The sequence below is a fragment of the Eublepharis macularius genome, chromosome 3 (genome assembly GCF_028583425.1).
Source record: "Eublepharis macularius isolate TG4126 chromosome 3, MPM_Emac_v1.0, whole genome shotgun sequence".
Classification (NCBI taxonomy): domain Eukaryota; kingdom Metazoa; phylum Chordata; class Lepidosauria; order Squamata; family Eublepharidae; genus Eublepharis; species Eublepharis macularius.
Genome location: NC_072792.1, coordinates 93,273,107 through 93,294,056, shown reverse-complemented (window position 1 = coordinate 93,294,056; position 20,950 = coordinate 93,273,107). Strand labels below are relative to the sequence as shown.

General features: G+C 42.0%; 1 protein-coding gene across 6 annotated transcripts in view; it reads right to left on the bottom strand.

Annotated features, from left to right (window-relative positions):
• Positions 1-20,950, bottom strand: part of BRWD1 (bromodomain and WD repeat domain containing 1) — a 106,670-nt gene that overhangs the window by 78,061 nt on the left and 7,659 nt on the right. For all 6 annotated transcript variants that reach the window (XM_054973143.1, XM_054973145.1, XM_054973144.1 and 3 more), the window contains exons 8-16: positions 20,485-20,706; positions 19,303-19,403; positions 17,720-17,790; positions 15,498-15,598; positions 11,909-11,949; positions 8,850-8,948; positions 8,514-8,664; positions 8,202-8,336; positions 7,018-7,146 (exon numbers count right to left, since the gene is read on the bottom strand). In XM_054973143.1, coding sequence (XP_054829118.1) covers positions 7,018-7,146; positions 8,202-8,336; positions 8,514-8,664; positions 8,850-8,948; positions 11,909-11,949; positions 15,498-15,598; positions 17,720-17,790; positions 19,303-19,403; positions 20,485-20,706 — 1,050 coding nt within the window. The remainder of the gene's footprint in view (positions 1-7,017; positions 7,147-8,201; positions 8,337-8,513; positions 8,665-8,849; positions 8,949-11,908; positions 11,950-15,497; positions 15,599-17,719; positions 17,791-19,302; positions 19,404-20,484; positions 20,707-20,950) is intronic.

Here is a 20,950-nt window from a genome sequence, read left to right as displayed (position 1 = left end):
TGCCCATATCTGGCACCCTTGGAGCCAGGCCAGGCATATTAGTTGCAATAGGCTTTCCTTTGGATTGGGGTTCAGGGCCAGCTTGATTCCTGAAGGGAAATCTAGCTGTTTGATGGGTTTAGGTTCACAATAATAAATAGGGGTGTTTAAAAAGATTTTCTTTGACCATCTCCTTTAGTGAAAGAGTCACAAAATACATAGATTTAGATTAGACTTTTTGGTGAAATTTGTGTGTGTGTTTTTTTAAAAAACTTTATTTTAAAAAGGAAATGGGAGATAGGAAAGGTAAGAGGATCTCCAGGGGAAAGGCTAGAGGCAAAACTAGAGGGGTGACGGGGAGGGGGATTGCAGCGATGTTCCTCCTACTTGAGTGGAGGAGGCTGCCCCTCCCCTGCGCCGCTGCCGTTCACCAGCCTGGCTTCTGGTGACAGCAAGAGGGCTCCCAAGGCCCTCTTTCCTGAGGCAGCTGCTGGAGGGCCATCCCCATCCCAGGTGTCTGAGGCAGGGGGTGCTAGCACTGAGCAGGGGCCTGCTGCTGAGGCTTCCCCTTCTCCAGAGGTTGAGACCCAGCTTCTGGAGGAGGGGCAGCATGTGACGTCTCCTGGGATGGACGAGGGGCACATGACTTTCCCTGCCCACTCGCTCACCCCAAGAACCCGGAGGATGTTGGAGGAACTGCAGGAAGAACCACCTGCTGGGCGGTCCTTCCCAGTTTTCTCTGAGGCCAGCAGCGTGCCTCTCACGGCTGTGCAGGAGGAGAGGGAGCCGGAGGAAGAGGAAGAGAGTGTGGTGGAAGAACCCACATCTCAGCCACTTCAGCCTCTTTCATCCCCGACTGCCCGGCCAGCAGTGAGACACAGTGTGTCTGGCACATGCACCTCATAGGAGGTGCCTGCTGAGGGGCCCATAAGCGCCTCCCCTGTGCGGTGTGGGACCCCCTTCACCTCTGAAATCTGGAAGCACTTCCAGAGAACGGAGGACCCCCGATTTGCCCAGTGCCAGCACTGCAGGCAGTGTATCAGCCATGGCACAGATGTCAACCATCTCACCATGTCTGGGATGAGGAACCACCTAAAGAGGCAACACCAGGCGGTGCTTCTTCAGGGGGAGAGTTCAAGTGGCACCGCACGACTGCCAGCTAGCCAGAGGGAGGCAGGCTCCCCTGGTGCCCCCCCCCCAAGGGTTCCTGTAGGGCAAGGACGTCAAGCCTCTCTGCTGGAGATGCTTGGTAGGCTTGGCCCTAGTGTGCCCCCAGAGGGGATCCAAAGGGCGATCTGGTGCATAACGCGCCATATCACCAATCTGATTTCCCGGGAAGGCCATCCATTCTCCATAGTAGAACAACTTTTTCCAGGGGATGCTCCAGGATATTGTTCCCTGGTACACGATCCCTGCTCGCACAACGATGAGCAGGACCGTGTTGCCCTCGTTTTACAGGGCTGCCCTGGACCACGTGAAGGCACATTTGTCCTGGGTTGCCGGAAGATCTGTGCACTTCATGTCTGATATCTGGACCAGCTCCAGTGGGCAGCATGCGTACCTTTCGCTTACTGCTCACTGGTGGGAAACAGAGGAGCTTCTGGGTGGGGGTGGGGTTACTACAGTTAGGCGTAGGGGGATGCGAGACTGCCAGGCCAGCTACCACAAGGCCTTGCTCCATGCCGAGTCTCTCGACATGTCGCACACAGCGGTTAACATTGCTACCATCCTTAGGAGACAGATGCAGGAATGGGTAGGCAAGGGACTTGCCACCGTGGGATGCATGGTGACGGACAGCGGTAGAAGCATGAGGGCAGCGGCGCATATGGTGAGTCACGAGCGCATCTACTGTGCAGCTCACAAGCTTCACCTAGTGGTGAAAGAAGAGCTTGGACTCCGACATGGAATCCATGGACCTCGGGGCTTGAGACTTCCAGTATCTCCTCCAGAAATGTCGGAGGCTCACAAGCCACTTCGCGCACAGTGTGTTATCTGTACGCGAACTGCGCCTGAATCAAGCTGTCACAGGCGTGCCAGAGCATCGCATCATTGGTGACGTAAGAACACGCTGGAACTCCACCTGTGCCATGCTGGCGCGTAGGGAGCAGTAGGCCGCACTCCAGGCGTGGCTCTCAGAGAGTGATGCTGCAAGTCAGGTGGGTGAGTTCAGCCAGGAGGATTGGCTCACCCTTGCCCAGATAGTGAAGGTCCTTAAGCCCTTTGAGGACTTCACTGTGGCGGTCTTGTCAGACACAGTGACCCTGGGTCTGGTCATTCCTCTGCTGCACACGCTGCAGAGTTCACTGGCCCCCTTTGTGGACCCAGATGCACCACGTGCTGACACTACTCCAGCAGTGCATGCGCTCGTGAGGAGGCTGCAGCAGAGCATAGATGCCAAGCTAACGCCTCTAGCGAAGAAGGATTCGTACATGTCGGCAACCATGTGCGACCCACGCATCAAGGACACTTTCGCTGAGCGGGATGAGAACCTCACCAAAGTCAGAGATGCCCTCTGTCTGCGGGTGAGGCGTAGGCAGGATAGGAGGGGACGCCTGTCATCAGAGGGGACGGGAGAGGAGCCTGGGGCTGCGGCAGGTCCCTCTCATGCCCCCTCTGAACAGGCTCCCCCCGTGGACACCGCCGGAATGTCTGTGGAGGTGGAGATGCTCCGGTGGGCCCTCGGCCCCTCAGGGAACGTGAATCGCATGAGAGAGCCAGATACGGTGGAGACAATGGTCAGGGATTACCTCACGGAGCCCTACGAGTTGCTGACCACCAATCCGCTCAGCTACTGGGCCAGGAAGGAGGCGGTCTGGCCGGACCTCTCCCTCGAGGCGCAGCGGCTGCTCTCATGTCCTTTGGCAAGTGTGGAAAGCGCGCGCCCATTTTCTTATGCAGGCGACATTGTCATCCCACATCGTTCTTGCCTTCTCCCATGGACTGTTGAGGAGCTGACCTTCCTGAAGGTCAACTCTCGGCTGTTCGATTTCTCAGGACTGGATTTCCAGAACAAATGAGGTGAGCCCTCCTTGTAGCCTGCATCCTCTGTGAGTCCAATCCTTTGCAATCACACTCTTCCCAATATAAAACTTGTTAGAGTTAGTTAAAACCAGCCAGTAGAAGAAGGGTGGGACCCAGTGGCAAAGGGCACCCTGCAATTTGGTCCCCCCCCCTGGTAAAAAAGAACAAAAAAAAATTAACTCAGAACTGTCACTTACTCCAATGGAACAAATTCATTCTGAAAACTAGTAATAACATGCCCAAGAGCTGTTGATTGCCACTGGAGGGGGGAGATAGGTTAGGTAGGGACTGGTTAGGATAGGAAGACTCTGCAGTTTGATGTTTTTTGAGGTTTTTTAAAGTTGTTTACTGTTGTTCTGTTAAATGTTAAAATGTTCATGTTGAAGGGGTGGGGTGGGTTAGGAGTGGGGCTGGTTGGGATTATGAGGGAGGGTGCCAGCTGATGATGAAGGCTACGTCACTGTGTCTCACAGGTGTTTTCTGGTTCAGCCTGAAGCTGGCGGGGGGGGGGGGGACTCTGCAGCTGTGTGCTCCACATATGCCATTGTGTTGTACTTGTGGCTAGGTACTGTTCTGCTCTGTGGTGTTTCCCCCACTTGCTGAACTGTAATCACAGCTGCAGGAAATGACAATGGTTCAGCTGGACTAAGTTGCAAGAGTGTCCCACAGTTCCCTTTGGGTTGTGTGGAATGGATGTTTGGTTGCCTTCATGCTGTGTAACTTAAATCCCAACAGGAAATAAAGTCTTTTTGCATGTGACTGTTTTTCAGATTCTCTGGTGTGTAGTGAATTGTGTTCCTTTTGTGTGGGGGGACTGGTGTGATGCCCTTTGCATTGTGTTCATGCTGTGTAACTTAAATTCCAACAGGAAATAAAGTTTTTTCACGTGTATCTGTGTTTTCCAGATTCTCTGGTGTGTAGTGAGTTGTGTTCCTTTTGTGTGGGGGGGACTGGTGTGCTGTGTCACACTACTGTGCCTTTTATGCTGTAATTGAAGGTTGAAAAATAATTTTTTAAAAACTTTATTCAGTGTGTGTTTGTGGTTTTGTTCTTTGGTGTTAAGTTAGTTCCCATCATAGGGAACAATGGAGCTGGCTGGCCAGCCGTCTCTGAAGGTGGTGGGGGAATTTTTGGAAGGGTGTCTGTGGTTCAGGTGTGCTTTCACAGGGACGAGCTTGCACTCAGGAGTGTGCCCTCCATTATGGCACCCCTGGGCTGTGCATAATTGCCCTGGGAAAGAGAGTTTAAAAGTTCCCATCATAGGGAACAATGGGAGATGGCTGGCCAGCCTGCTCTTGGGGTAGTGGCCAGTGTGCGAATGTTGGGGAGGGTGTCTTTGGGTCTGTGTGGAGCAGTTGGGGGTAGATTTGGGGGGCTAAGAGCAGCTTCTTTGGGAGGCCATAAAATGCCCCCCCAAGTGAGATCTCCCTGAAACTTGGTAGAGGGTGGTAGGACAGGTGGGAGCAGGGCCCCTGAAGGTTGGGGGCATTTTGCATGCAAAATGCCACCCCTAGCCTGACAAGCCTCTTCCCACCCATAGAGAATAGTGGAGTGGGGGAGGATAGGGGCACCTTCTTTGGGAGGCCATAAAATGGCCCCCCAAAGTGGGATCTCCCTGAAACTTGGTGGAGGATGGGAGGACAGGTGGGAGATGGGCCCCTGAAAGTTGGGTGCATTTTGCTTGCAAAATGCCACCCCAAGCCACCTAGAAAGGTCGCCTGTTTTTCCCATAGGGAATAATGGCGAGTGACGGATGGGAGTACCTACTTTGGGGGGCATAACATGGTCCCCCAAAGTCCAAACCTTCTGAAACTTGGGGGGTTGTTAGAGAAGAGGTAGCAGAAGGTCCGCAACAAGTTTGGTTTGCCTTGGAAAGAAAATGCTGCCCCCCAGGGCAGTGGAAAGCCGCGAGTGAAATTGATGAATCTTGCCGAGGCAAACCCGAATCTTGCAGAAGCAGTATTGCCGAAGCGGCTTGCCGCTTCAGCAATATCCTTTCCCTGCAGCGGTTTCCCGATTTGGGGAAACCCGAAGTGACCTGGGCTTGCACAGCCCTACTCATAACCTTAGCTAACAACACCAAGAGAAAACAATCCAATCTCAAAACCAGTTTAAACATCTAAGATGTCCATTAAAAATTAAAATACATAATAAAATCATAGTGAGAAATAGAAATTAATAACAACTTACTGTTTCTATATTAATACATCAGATCAAACACAGAACTCATGCATCAAACGCAGCATAGTACTCACAATTTATCCATCAGCCAGACTAGCAATAGAGGATTTTGTCAGTCTTTATAACCCAAGTGGTAAACTTTGTCATTTATGATATTACTGGGGGTGTGCACACACACACACAGACACCAAAACCCTCAGGAAATCTGGATTCAATATTCTGGGGTCCCCCCCAAAAATCAGAATTCTAAGAACACTGAACCAATTTTGTAATTCAGTTCAGCTGTATTAGAGAAATTCAGCCATTATTCCCTATGTGGAAATGCGGGATCTGGGAGTTATCTGAGGGACTAGGGGCTGTCATTTTTCAAGCAAACTTCACCAAATTTGCAGAGAATCTACTCCTGACTCTCCTATAAAGACAGAACCAGTGTCATTCACAGCAGCCAGGCACTAGGTTGAGCCAGTGAGGGAACACCACAGAACAGAACCAAACAGTACCTAGACTTTAGTGTTTGTTTCCTTGATATTTAATGCCGTGCAGTACCCAGCCACAAGCACAAGGTGTTCCCTTGCTTCTGTTGTGCTAAGTTGCAACAGTGTCCTTGCTTCAGTTTGGTTTGAGTGGAAAGGACATGATTCTCTGGTGTGAAGTTGGTCCCCTTCTCCATTTTGGTTCTGGGGGGGATTCCATTTCTGTGCTTCAGTTAGCTTCTGTTGGGCTTTCTCTGGGATGAGCTCAGCTTGCATTTTGAGAATGTGCCTGCATTTGAGAATGTGCCTTGCCCCAGTGTGTTTCTGCAGTGGGAGTCAGCTTTGACAGTTTTCTTCCACAGAAAACAATAGAGTGGCTGGGGGCATCTTCTCTGGGGTACCCCCAGGGTACAAGGTTCCTCAAACTTGAGTGGTATTTAGAGGACAATCAGGAGTAGGCCCTCTGCAAATTTGGAGAAGTTTTCTTGGAAAATGCCACCCTCAGTCAACTGAATAGCTCCCAGAGAGTTTCCCCCATAATGGAGAGTGGCTAGGGGCACTTTCTTTGGGGACCCAAAGAATTGGACTCTGGGATTCATGAAGCTTGGGGGTCTTTAGAGGACAGAGTAAGTGCCCTGCAAATCTGGCGGAAAAATGACACACACACCTTTTGCAAAAAAGGCAGGAACTGCCAATTCTTCGCAGGGAGAAAAGAACTGCTAAGCCTTATTTACTCAGTTTTACCGAATTAATTTGGTGGATTGAGTTGCCTGTTTTGATCTGGAAAAGCCAAATTTTATCATATCAGCAAATTTTTCTGAATTCTGGACCCAAATTGCACATCCCTAGATGTTGCCCATTTATTTCTGTCAGCAAGCAATATTGTGTGTTTGTTCTGGTCTGATTTCCCTGGATATCATAATAAAATATTCCCAAGATAGCATTCATATTCTACTGAAAATCTTGGGCCAGAGATTGCTCGTAAAGCAGTTGATTTATTTGTCAAATAGACAGACCAGTTCAATATAAACATTAGTTTAAATATGCTTATTACAGAAGCCTTTATATATCACCTAGTGTGATAGAACATAAATGAAAAACCCACCAGTTGTCAGGACTGTTAAGTATGAAAGCATCAGTTACACCAACACACCAGAACAAAAATGCTTTAAAGAAAAAAAAAACATGTCTACCCTTCAACCTCACTCTTCCAATTAAAATCTGTCCCATTTTACAGATCAATGAAAGCTATTAGATACGAGTCTCAAGGGAAATGCAAACTTAGTTTTAAAGCTATTTATCAAACCTTGCTAATATTGCTAGCAATAAAGTGCTAACGCATTAAATGAAAAGTTAAGAATACCTTTTCATAAGGTTTACTGCAACCAAAGCCAAATATCAAGAGGTGGCCATGAGAATCCGTACAGGCAAAGTGCTGTCCATCTGATGAAAACTTGCAATCAAATACAGCACCATGTCCTTGTCCTTCAATCTGCATTAAAAAAAACCACTTGTAACATTTTGTAAATGTTTTAAAACTCAACTGACAAACTATATCCTCGCCCATATAATTTGTTAACAGTTCCCTCTTATTGCAATTCACAATACTGGCTATACCTTATGTCAAAGGCTCAATTCTATAATCTCACATGCACACAGAAATACCACTAGATAAGATGTCATCCATTGGAAGGCAACATTTATAAGGCCTTTTTAGGCAACTGTTTAAATGACGTTTTGCACAAATAAGTCTATGAAAATCTGATGAAGAGTTAATGGAAGTGTTAATGGAAGGAGCTGGCAGAGATCTTCCTCAATTGCCCTAAGCAGTCTGCCATTTGCCCCCAAAATCCTCTCTGAGGATTTGGAGAGCCTCACAAGCAAAATGCTTCACAGGATGGGACACTACAGCAATGAGGGGAAAATAGGAAAAAAACACTGCCACACCCTACTCCACTGATGCAAGTCATGAGCAGAAGAGATGAAAGATGAGATTTTACTCAATTCTCCCTCATTGATCCAGCACCCTGTCTTATGGTGCATTTTGTTTGTAAGGCTCTTCCGATTCTCAGACAAGAGCTTCAGAACAAATGGCAGGCTTCATGGGGAAGGAGAAAGATCTGTTCCACTAACTCCTTCCATGAACACTTCTAGTGAGTCCGACTCACGATTCTGTAGTAACAAGTAGTTTGGTAGTTCTTTCTTGATAACAGTTGTTCAAACAAGTAGAGAAAACATTGAACATAACGACAACATAACAACATTCAATTTATACTGCCCTTAGGATAACTTAACACCCACTCAGAGCGATTTACAAAGTATGTTATTTTTATCCCCACAACAATCACCCTGTGAGGTGGGTGAGGCTGAGAGCGCTCTGGAAGAGCTGTGACTGACCCAAGGTCACCCAACTAGCTTCAAGTGGAAGAGTGGGGAATCAAATCCAGTTCTCCAGATTAGAGTCGCGCTGCTCTTAACCACTACACCAAATGGGCTGAAAATGAGAACAAACACTGAAGAAGAGATTTTCAAGTGAATTATATTTACCATATTAAAAAAATGCTTCATTTGGATGCCTTTTGTTATATCCCAAATAAAAATATTGCCATCATGGCCTGCAGACAGCATGATCTTGGAATCAAATGGGTGGGGTTCCAAAACAAATACTTCATCTGTATGACCCTTTTGAGAACAGGAGTAAATGCAAAAACATGTTAAAGGGAGCTGGAATTCCAATTTAAACTATGTTGAATACAACATTGTATAACCCATGAAAACCATTTAACCAACTTTTTATACATTAAATAGGACTTCTTTGAAACACACACATTTTCAAGTAAACAGAGAGAAATTACATACTGTGAGATCATGAAGCAGCTGCCCAGTATAAGAATTCCATACTTTGAGCAGATGATTGTTCACTGCCGTAACCACCAACTTATCATTTTGACTCCACGCTATCATGGTCACTTTGGGCTTCATAAATCTCTCTTCTTCTGAGCACAAATCACTATTTTAAACAAAGCAAAACCATTTTACTATTTTAAATCACTTTTATCATCCACAAAGTTCTGTAGACATTTCATTAAACGGCCTTTTCTTTGGCCACAATACTGTAACTTTCTACAGATTACAAAGATGAAGCATTTGTAATTGACTGTCAATACTACACAAAAACGAACATACTGTACCTACCCAGGCAATTTGTCAGACATGTCCAACAAAATGCTCTTCCACTCAGCTTGCTGGAATCGCCAGATTCTGGCTGTTCCATCTCTACTGCCACTTATGAACCTAAAAAGCATAAAATGATACCACGTGAGATAAGAATGGTGTTCGAGAACTCTCAAACTATGTATACAGTGTATAAAAAAAAATAGAGTGAAGAAGTTCTCCAAAGAGCAAGAGTCCAGTAGCACCTATAAGACTAACAAAATTTGTGGTAATATTTGAACTTTTGTGAGTCACAGCTCACTTCTTCATGAGCTGTGACTCATGGAAGCTCATACCCTACCACAAATTTTGTTAGTCTTATAGGTGCTACTGGACTCTTGTTCTTTTCTACTGCTACAGACAAACTAACATGGCTACCCATCTTGAAGTTTTCCAAAGGCTTGCCTTCAATTGTGCTCAAAAACAACTTTATGAAGCCAAGTTTGCTAAGCCCTAGTACTAGCAACTTAAAGAGATCTCTACCATACTCCAGACCAGAAACCTGCAGCCAATATTCTGGCAGGTCAGTTTTACTGCCTACCACTCTCCATCACCAAATCAACAGACAATGAAATAAGCTGTCTTCTACAATACTAATCTTGATGCATGCTGTCTCTCTCCTTCCCACCTCCTTAGCCAATGAGTGGCATTGGTAGACTTTGCATATTGGAGTAGGCAGGAACTCCTACATTCCGTTAGGCATTTCAAAGAACTTGTGCATCAGGCAGTCCATGACATTCATCTCATGGTAGATTCAGAAATTTTATAAGCAAGGTCTCTGTGTAAGCAGGTACCTTCAAGAATAAATGCACTGATCAAGTGGTTTTTTGAGGGAAAAGCAGAGGAAGGTAGACAGTGATTTCTGCCACAGTCACCTCCAACATATGAACTCAAATTAGCTTATGCTTCAACTTCTCCCATTCTTCTCTTTCTACCACCCCATGCACTGATGCCATTTCATGCAAATGCTTGTGAAAGTGAGGGCACATCAGAAAGCCCTATCTGATCAAAATCTAATTTTTTTTTACTGCTAAGCTAGTAGCTATCCTGACTTGGATAGCTCAATCTAGCCTGATCTTGTCGGATCTGGGAAGATAAGCACAGTTGACCCTGATTAGTACTTGGATGGGAAATCATACTAATGCACCTGGCTTACATGAAAGTCTTTCTCCCTCAAAAATATTCAGTCACTTAAGATTATGAACTGCGTAATGTGGTATATTGATTTGTATTGACTAGACACTCCCAGGTTCAAAGCAAAAATTCAAAAAAATCAAAAAAGACAAAAAGAGGGGAAAAACTTAACCCAAACAAAACTGAATTAAGAACCAATAAGGTTAAAGAAATCTCAATCATATATCATATTGATATATATTAATATATAACAAAATAAATGTATTTATTACAGGATAATATAAATAGTATTACAGGCCCAAATATAGCCTCAATTCAGATTAAAATTTTACAAAATACTCAAAACCAAAACCTTATACAACCCTGACCAAACATGTTTTGGCCAGGTGGCCTTCTTCAGTGGTCAAGCATAGTTATTACACAGTAACTCCAGACAATACAATAATAATTAATAAATATAATCAAAATAGGACCAAGCTGGCATATATGCAAGAAAAGAAAGGAAGGGAAAAAAGAAAAAAAATATTGATTATTAAATTTGGTACATTTCTTATACTATTATATTTTTTGCAAAAATTATTGAAAATAACTTACTTCAAATTAATATCAATAACTCAAGGCAAAGATGTGCTTAAAAGGCCTCATTTGAAATCACCTTCTGCCCTATTTAGGTACATATGTCTTGGGTTGTAATTCAATTGTGTACCTGAAAAAGATATTTTAAAATATCCTAATAGCAAATTTTGAAAAGAAGCCAGTTACATAAATTGAATTATATTTAACAATGCTGCCCAATTCATAAAAATTACCTTCCTTTCTTGGTCCAAAAAGAATCAATGGTAAGTGCAGTCTGGAGTCACAGAGTAGTGCAAAATGTAAAATGCCTTACTCATAAATCAGACTAGGCTAAGGGATGATGCAATCAGAATGGATGATGCAATAATAACCACTGAGGGGGGTGGGAGGGGAGAACTACAATAGGAATCTATCTACCCATCAGAGCAGGAAGAACAAGGGGAAGGATGAGAATAGAACATACATGAACATCAATAATGCTCAGCATAATCACTACACACTGAAAAGAGAACACAACCAATCCACTTCCTCATTTAAGATATGTGGATGTAAAGTGTTCAGAGTGTAAATCCAACAGGTCTCCCTCTCTCTCAAATGTTGCGTAAGTTTTAGGCTTGGATCTTGAATCTCTTCCAACACCCAGAAATGCAACTGTTTATCTGTGTGTCTGAAGGGGTCATTTTTTAATTTGTAATCTTATGCAGCTTCTGTGTTCACAAATCGGTTTCTTTACAGCTCTGGTGGTAAAGCCTACATACATTAAATCACAAGGGCATTGAATCGCATACACCAGATTTGGAATTACAATTGAAAATTCTTTTATAGAATAACTGTTCTGCTTAGATGAATTAAAGAAAAAGGTAGTGTGAAGACAGACACAACAGATTGAGCTATTTCCAGATGGGAAGTTCCCAACTGGCTTGATCGACCATCAATTCCTGACCAAATGTGTTTGATCAGGGTCGTATAAGGTTCTGGGTTGAGTTTTTCGTAAGATTTTAACCTGAATTAAGGCTGTATTTGTGCTTGTAATAGTTTTTATATTATCTTGTAATGTACATGTATTTTGTTGTATATTAATATGTATTTATGTTCTGCATTTAGTAATTTTAATATTTGGCTCTTTGATTGAGATTTCTTTAACCTTCTTGATTCTTAATTCAAGACAAAAATTCTACACATTATTCAATATGAAAATGTACAGCAGAAACATATAGCTTAAGTGAATCCTGTTTCACATTTGATTAGAATATGTTCTCCATATAACACCAGTGCTAGATTTTCTTAAATCTCTCCAGTGTATTGATTTTGCTCAGCTTTATAAAACATACCTATCATCAGTATTTGAAAACTGAATGCTGTCAACTTTGTCCTGCAAAAGAACAAGAAATATTTTGAACTGAATGTGAGCGAAAATTTTAAATCAATCCACTCCAGCAAGGTATTAAATATAATCAGGGCTTTTTTTCTGGGAAAAGAGGTGGTGGAACTCTCTATTAGCACATGTGCACACGCTTTGGGTGTGCACACTCCCAGAAACGCATGATGACATCACTTCCGTAAATGACTTCAGTTCCGGAAGTGCCATCACTCCCAGAAGTGATGTCACTCCTGGAAGTGCCGCCGCTTCCCGAGGATTTTTGCTGATCCCCTTCCAATTCAGTGGGGGAAAGGTAAGGTATGTATGTGCAAATAAATAAATAAATAAATATCCCAGGAACTCCCACTGACCACATGAGCACGCCATTCACAAAGACAAATTAATCCCAATCTAAGAAGAAGAGGTACAAGAGACGTCTTGTGCTTTCCTTAAGAACAGGAATTTATGGTAAATTTTCTCTGAGGGCAGCAAGATAACATTTATTTTCTTTCAGGATGTAGCACAGTAGCACTCACAACAGGCAGGCATCCCCAAAGATCACACGTCCTTATTGTAGAACCCTCAGCAAAAACCATCTGCTAAATGCTGCATCTGCAGAGGCAAAGACCTTCTAGCATGTGGGAAACTCATGGGCTAATGCTCACGTTCGTTACTCTACAAGTCTTGCAGAGGCAAAAGCCACTGCACAATGCAGCAGGTACAGCCTCTGACACCCGTTCGTTACTCTACAAGTCTTGCAGAGGCAAAAGCCACTGCACAATGCAGCAGGTACAGCCTCTGACACCCATCCAGCCAAAGTGAAATAAGAAGCTTTCCTGATTACATTAAACGACAACCTGGGGGTGGGGGTCTCCCTCCAGAGTGCCCTCAGAAATGTATTCCTAGGGCCCTCCTGGAAGATGTGGTTGCATTGTACAAATCAACTGACATGTATTTGCAGTCTCCCATTTTCTGAAGACCATGCCATTTAGGGTTGCCAGCCTCCAGGTGGTGGCTGGAGATCTCCCAGAATTACAACTTCTCTCCAGGCCACAGAGATCAGTTCCCCTGGAGAAAATGGCTGCTTTGCAGGGTAGACTCTATGGCATTATATCCCAGTGAAGTACCTCCCCTTCCCAAATCTTGCCCTCCCCAGTCTCTATCCCCCTCAAATCTCTAGGAATGTCCCCCAAGCAGGAGCTGGTAACCCTAATGACATTGCTATTTCTATTTCTCCTCATCACATGGTATAAACAAGCACTAGTACCAATGTCCCTTAAACCTTTAATACTGTGAGAACCAAGACCACCAATGCCAGGCAAGGTGATGCAGCCAAATGCTACCTGGAACACGATTGCTGTCAGGACAGATCCAACCTCAAGTCCATAGGACATGCTCTCTGACAGAATTTAATAAATCCTATTAGGATTTTCTCCCCCTCAATCCCCCCCTTATCCGAGTCTATCTACCAGGATGTTTAATGAGCCCAGCCCAGGATAAAAAATGTTAGTACTAGCTGTAAGCACAGAAAGCTAAAGCAATGTATTCAGGGTGAGCTTATGCATTCTGACAAAAGATAGTACCTCCTGGGTGTTCATTACTGCAAATGAGATATAAAATAGTTTCATATTTCCCTATCCATAGCATCCATTTTATCCATAGTGTCCATTCTATCAGACTACGGTGGACTGGGATCCATTAATTTTTTTAAAACTAATCATCCGCTAGGCTATAATATCTTTAGCGTACATGGCAAAGTATTGTCAGGATTCTATCACTCTGTCAACATTGCTAGTTTGAGATGGTTTCAGATATTGCAGATTTCCAACTAATAACAATCTAATTCCATGAAATTCAGTTCCTACTCGCCATCTGCCAGCATAGGTTAGATCAGGACTGGTGGCACATACATTTCCTGGAAGGAGGGTCCTTTAATATGTATACCGCCCCATTATCAGCTAAGCAAATAGGCCCTGTATGAAAATATTGGACACGGCCATTTAAAAAAGATGAGTTAATGACAGCACTATGAAAGGAGGAATTTGTATCAGGTTGTAGCACAACTACGTAAGGGAGACTAACAATTTCTTCCCGTGCAATTTTCTTAGTGTTTCTTATATTTATCATCTATCTCTATCTCCTACTTTTGTAGTTCCAGTTTTGCATTCTTTACAACTTGTCGTGTCTGATGCTTTTTAAAACAAAATCATTGCTTTTTGTACTTTACTGCCTTGTTTGCTGGGTGTCTCTTGCTATTTAATTGTACGGCTTTACGCTGTGTAATTGACCTTAGGCCTCAGCGGAAAAGGCAAGCAATAAACGTAGTAAGTAAACAGATAATGTTAAACTACGTGAAGATATTAGAGGCCTTACATTTGGATAAACAAGTTGTTTGCTTTTTCAACTGATATTGTTACTTTAAAGATTAAAGGAACAGCTACGTCTCAGCTTAAGCCTCTGTTGGCATGCTGTTAGCACACATTTGATAAAACCTGATGAGCACAATCTCCAAATCCAGTACATGGAACAAGCCAGGAAATTCCCATTTTTAATTTTGCCTGGAACATACAATCCCTTCTTCAGATGGCTTTAGCATCTGAAGAAGGGAGCTCTGACTCTTGAAAGCTTACACCCTGAAAACCTTGTTGGTTTCTAAGGAGCCACTAGACTCAAATCGAGACAGCCTTAGGCACACTATTGTTTCAAAGTTGTAACTGCAATATAGGCCTATGCTACAGGATTGCTTTAAGTGCAGAAAAATAGTATGTTAGACTCTCTGAACCGTCAAAAACTCTATACAAGTGTTAAGTATCATGACATTTCACAGGATTATTAGAACAAGAAAACAAATCATAATGCATTTCACAGAGTAAAGTGGTAAATAAGAAATCTCCTACGGCTCCCCCTTCCTCCGGGCTGGGGCTGCCTTGGGGAACGCACAGCAGGGAATCAGAAGTCGAGGAGGGAAGGGTGGACTCACCGCCTGGCTGGGGGAATCTCAGCAGTGATGGAACTTCTGGCAAGCTGGGGCATGGGGCCTGCTTTTTTTTTAAAAAAAACATGTCACAGATTCATTCAGGAAGCTCAGCTCAGTGCTGCTGCTGAAGCTGAACAGACACAGTGGGCTGCTCAGGAGGAAGAAATCATGTGGGTGGGGCCACCACCCATGTGATCTTTTTGCAGAGCTGCCAGAATGCTGCTCCGGGGCGTTCCAGCTCAAAAAAAGCCCTGAATATAATCAACAAAACAAACACTAAAGCCAAGGACCATGGGGGACAGGTCCTACTTACATGGCACAATAGCAAAGGCTTCAAGTTTAGTTCACTGAATCCATGCTATTTGGTGCATTATCCCCAGCAGGCCCAAAAGAAAGAGAACAGCTCTAACAAAATCCATGCTTGTCACCTAATTACCCAGGAAGGGTGGGGTAGGGGTGTAATACTAGGACTGAAGCAAAGTTTAATCAACAGTAAATAAATCTACTATCCATGTTAAAGTCTGAACATGTATAATCCTACTTCAAAAGCAGGCTGCTTCTAATTTAGCATTTTATTGCTTACCGCATGGCTTTCTAGCTCTGCAATTTTTTCAGGTGTTTCAGAACCGAAGTAATACATTCTGATAACATGATCGGTACTACCAGTTGCTAAAAACATTCCACCTGAAAATTTAAACAGTAGTTTAGCACAATGACAAGTATTTACGAATACAAGAAGGGAAGGACCTGCAAGGACTTGGGGGGGGGGGCTCATTTTCCCATCCTCCACTATTTCCTGTTTTCTTTTCCCTAAAGTCCCTATAGCCTCTCCCCTTTCCCTGCTTCCGTCTCTATTTCCCACCCATCATCCAACCTAGCTTCATCAGTCCCCCTTGTTTTCAGCTTTCCCTCCTTCCTTCTCCCACCATCCTCTGCTTAGGAAAACTCTGGTCAAGTCACGTAGTTCCAGTTACCAATCCAGGCTGTGTGGTGCTGGCCAGACTGTACCCAGTTGCAAAGTGGGGAACCTATAAGTGCTTGTGAGGGGCACCTCACTTTCTCCTGTATTCCCCTCACTACACTATTTCCTCTTTCCTTCCTCCCATATCCTCACCTTTCCCTGCTTACTTCTCTACTTCCCACAGACCCACCAACCTTCTCTTTATTTGTCCCCCATCTACAGCTATATTTTAAAATTTATTTTATTTATACCCTGCCATTCTCCACAATGGAAACCCAAGGCAACTTACCTCATTCTCCTTTCCATTTTATCCTTACAACAGCCATAAGAGGTAGAGTAGGCTGAGAATATGTGACTGGCCCAAGGTCACTAAGAAAGCTTCCATAGCAGAGTGGAGATTCAAACCTGGTCTCCCATATCTAATATGAAACTCTAACCACTACACTGGTTTTTGTGTAGTGGCTGCTATTCAGTGGTAGCAGGCAGCTGTGCCTGGATAAGGATGCAAGTCAGGTGGTAGCAATTCACCCAATGGTTGCTGCTGGGCCAAAGGACAAAAGAGCTCTGCCTTGTCCCCTTCTCTTTTACTAACAGAAATCAAGGTTTGAACAATGGCAATACCATTGTGGTTGCCTAGCAATGGGCCACAACAGACCAAGAAGGCATTTGTTTCTTAAAGCTACAGGTACTGCTTTCGTTATTTAGGGTTTTTAACCTTTAATGTTTTTGGCTTTTAGATTTCAGATTTTTCTGCAAACTTGAGTTTTTTCTCAGGTTTGTACAAAGACCAGTTTCCAGATTTAAAGAATCCACAGATGTGGCCGTGCTGAGAATTAGATGCTGTTTGACATGAAGTGTATTTCTAGAAGTCTAAACATATTAAGTGTGCTCAATATGAATTTACTATTAGAAATGGAGCAGACTTTACTGCAGAAAAGGCCTTTTTGATGGTCATCATGCCCCACTGGTAGAACTCCTCCTTCAAAGATCATCACGTGGTGCTGTCATTTTTTAGGTACTGGGCAACAATGCCCTGCTTGTCCAAGTTTTTTGTAGCTGAGTCTTTTGGGTGTGGTTTACTCTGTCTTTTAATCTATACCATTGTTTCATTTATTTTATGTACTAGAGATGTTTATGTATACTGCTGCCTTAGATTCTATTAAGATAGACAGATGTCTATTTTATTTTTAAAAGTCTGTCTACACTTAGATTTAGAACAAAAGTTAAAGAACCAGAAAAGGAATTCTTCCACAAACATGCAACACTTAATTGAGAACTACATTTCAACATTCAATCCGTTAATCTCCAAAACATCCCTGTGTTACTGTCACTATGCCCACTTTATACACAGAACTTAGGCTGAAATCTGCTGAGGCAAAAACTCATGATGGGGTTGAATCCTAGTCTTTCACGAACTAGCACCTCTCTCACTAGGAGTGAAAGCAAACTTTACCACTTTTAATTATCCCTATGCTTGGTTTTAGAAATAATGGGGAAATATGGCTATAAAATATAGAACAGAGAGGAAAGCCTTTATACAAGAGGGCAAAAGAGAATGAGTTCATGGCATGTCTCCACCACTAAAGCATAATTTGAAGATAAAGAGGCACGATTAATGACATGAGCAACCATACTGCATCTGAATAGAAAAGAGGTTCTGATTCTTTGGAGGCATGAACACTAATAACTGGACAACCACTGAGAGTACAACACAAAGCCAGAAATAAAAACGTTACAAGTTATTCAAACAGAATTACAAAAAAGGTAAAGTTTTGTGTTTTCAGTGAAAATACAATGGAAAACGTATGGGTTCTGCAAGAGGATATTTTACTGCACATACTTACCAATACTAAACGAAGAACAAAGCATCTGAACTCCAGGTCTAGGCTTTTCTGTGAATTTCAGAGGCCTGTTACTTAAGAGACAATAAGAAATGTATTAATACACAACAGTATAGTTAAAAAATCCAGAGAGATATTTAATCTTAATTAAAAGTATAGCTAATATATTTATGCAGCAATAGGTCAAAGTTAAAAAATACCATCCTAAATTCATTTGTAAGAACATCTTCCTACACTCGATATTGAAAGATTGGGATAATATCAGGAGGAAAATATTGCCAGAAATATCTAGATATTCCTCTTTTACTTCGCAACAATGGCTCCCATCAGGATACGACAAAACCTTCAGTGCATTTTGGAGGAACACCACCCTCACAAGAATAGTGGATGTAACCTCTCCAAAGGGACTGTTACAGAAAGTAGATATGGAAAACAGAGCAAAACAAAGAATCCATTGGTTTAGGTATCTTCAATTGAAAAGTCTGGCTGATCAAATTGACTTCAAAAAAATAGTGAATATGGTTTCAAGATTGTCAAATAGCTCAAACAACAGAAAAGTGGAAGTAGATATGGTCCTCAAAAATATTTAAACAGTGGTAACTAAATTACAGACGTATAAGATAGTCAACAGGTGGTATTTGACCCCTAAAAAGTTGTCCCAAATCTCATCATTGGTCTCGCCCCAATGCTGGAAGGGATGTGGTGAGGGAGGTAATTTCTCTCACTGTTGGTGGAAATGCCAATTCTTGAAGGAATTTTGGAAGAAAGTTCTTAAAGAAATCCAAATAATGACAGGCTATTCCATTCCTTTGTCACCAGAAATCATTTTCCTTGATCAATGGGAAACAAACCCGGTCCACATTCCTCTGATATGTAGAGACCTTATAGCAACCCTATTGGTTACTGCAAAGAGTGCCATTGCGACCTTATGGAAGTCTAAGCAAGTCCCAACGATTGAAAATTGGCTCACAAAAATTTGGGATCATTTTATCTCTGAAAAATTGGCTGATAAGATTTATCAGGCAGAGCATTTTCCATATAGTATAAATTTTGTGGAGAAGTGGTTTCCATTTTTTGAGTATCTAGAAAGAAACAGTTCCCATCCAGGTCTAAAGTTCTTTCAGGTTTTAGAATATGTTTAAAATATTTGTAAATTTCTGTATTTCATCACTTTGCAAACTTTTTCATAGTTATGTACTAGTTATCAACTCTCTCAGAAATTTTGTAATTATGAAAGTCTGACAGTTTGAAATTTTTGGAATGTTGTAATTTTGAAACTGGGAATTTTAAAAGTTTGGAATTTTGTAATTTGTTAGTTGTATTTTACATTGTACAAATTCTATTTAATCATTGTATGGAGAATAAGTATTATCAATAATTTTTTTTTAAAAAAGTTAAAAAATACCTCTCTTTTGTTGTGTTTCTGCAACAGGAAACTTAGTAATTTTGTTTATTCTTGGGGACAATTAATTACTCTGTCACACCATCTCTTTTTTCGTACCAACATAAATAAATATATCCAATACACCTCAACCACTTCATGTACTATAGTGACAAATGAAATATGCAGTAAACTGGTTACATACTTGAATTTCATAGAACTTGTGTCCCACTGCCAGAAGCAAATTGTTCCATCTGCACCTGTGGAGGCCATGTATCGCATGGAGTCTTTCACCAATGGGCTAAACTAGAAGTTAAAGTCATAAATCATAAGCATGTACTTCAAACAAATGATAAATATTATAAGAGAATTTCTCAGAATCATCTTAGTTTTTTAAAATTCAGCTAATGTATGTTCAGCATGAAAAAGACTGATTTCACTCACTGCCTAAAACAACTTGATATGTTAAAGAACTACGTTTGTTTGTTGTCAAGTTTATTTTAGTTCTATAAAATTAAAACAGAACAAAAACAAAATCTTATAAATTTCAAACAGTCTTAACTGAAACATCAAACTGAGTAACTTTGGTGAGCATAATCTAAGCAGAAATTTCTCCAAGTTTCTAAATGGCAACTCACCTTTGATGAATTAAGCTACCCTGAGATGACAAAATTTGTAAACTGGAAAACAATTTGTGTTTCAGAAGTGGCAACATGCCACACATGACTATCATAGGCATGTGTGCACAAGCATATTAGTAACAGTTTGTTGGCTAGCTTATTCACATGCATACTGAATCAAAAGAACTGCTTGCAGAACTCTGATAATAGAACAAACCTTTCCTACTCCCACCTTTCTTCAGTCTTCCATGCCACTCTAAAAGCTGCTTCACACAAGCAAAATCCATCAAAATAGTAGATCTCCTCCCCCTGTGCAAGCAGAATTGTCACTAGCACAAGGACTATTTAGGATCTAACACATTACATGTAAAAATAATGTACAAGAGACTGTGTGATTATTCACAATTTCATTTCTTTATAACGGAAAATCATCAGCTCCACAACACATCTAACCAAAATTAGGACATGGGAAACTAAATATATTTTTTACCATTGCTCTTCCTTATAAAAGTATTTATAAGCTTGATATGTATATTTGAGATGCTCTGCTGCAGTTCTGATTCCAGCATTTAACAACTAATTAGCCAACTCCAGATATGTATAAAGTTTTGTAGTGGTAAACAAGTATATTTCTTTGTTTATTAGAAACAGTGTTTTGTAATAGCCTATTTATGGTTTTAAGCAAATAAATTGAACTGAACTGAACTGAAAAGATGAGTACAACATGACCAGCTATTTTAAACAAATCAATATACCGTAGAACATACTTGTAAGGATGTAATGGATCCTGTGTGTCCTTGTAGAACAGCAACTGGAGCACAAGTTCTGAGGCACCATACCCTGATAACTTTATCACAGCTGCCAGCAGCAATCATTGTGTTCTCATAGTTCACAGCCATATCAGAAATTTCTGCTGAATGTCCTCTAAGTGTAGCAAATAACCGGCCATTGTGGGTCGACCAAATCTTCACCAAACAATCATCTGACCCCTGAGGAAATATATTAAAAATAAATTTCTAATTTACCTTTCAACTCAAATCAGGACCTCAAGAAAGCTTAGAGATTTAAAACATAAAAAGTCAAAACATTAAAAATCACAAGTTATGAGAAACAGCAAGAGCAAACATTTCTAAAATGTAGCCCAGTGACAGCAATAATACTGCTGATTCCTCTACATATCACGTTGTCTAGGATGATGTAAGAGAGAATATTTGGGGTTTTCCTACACAATGC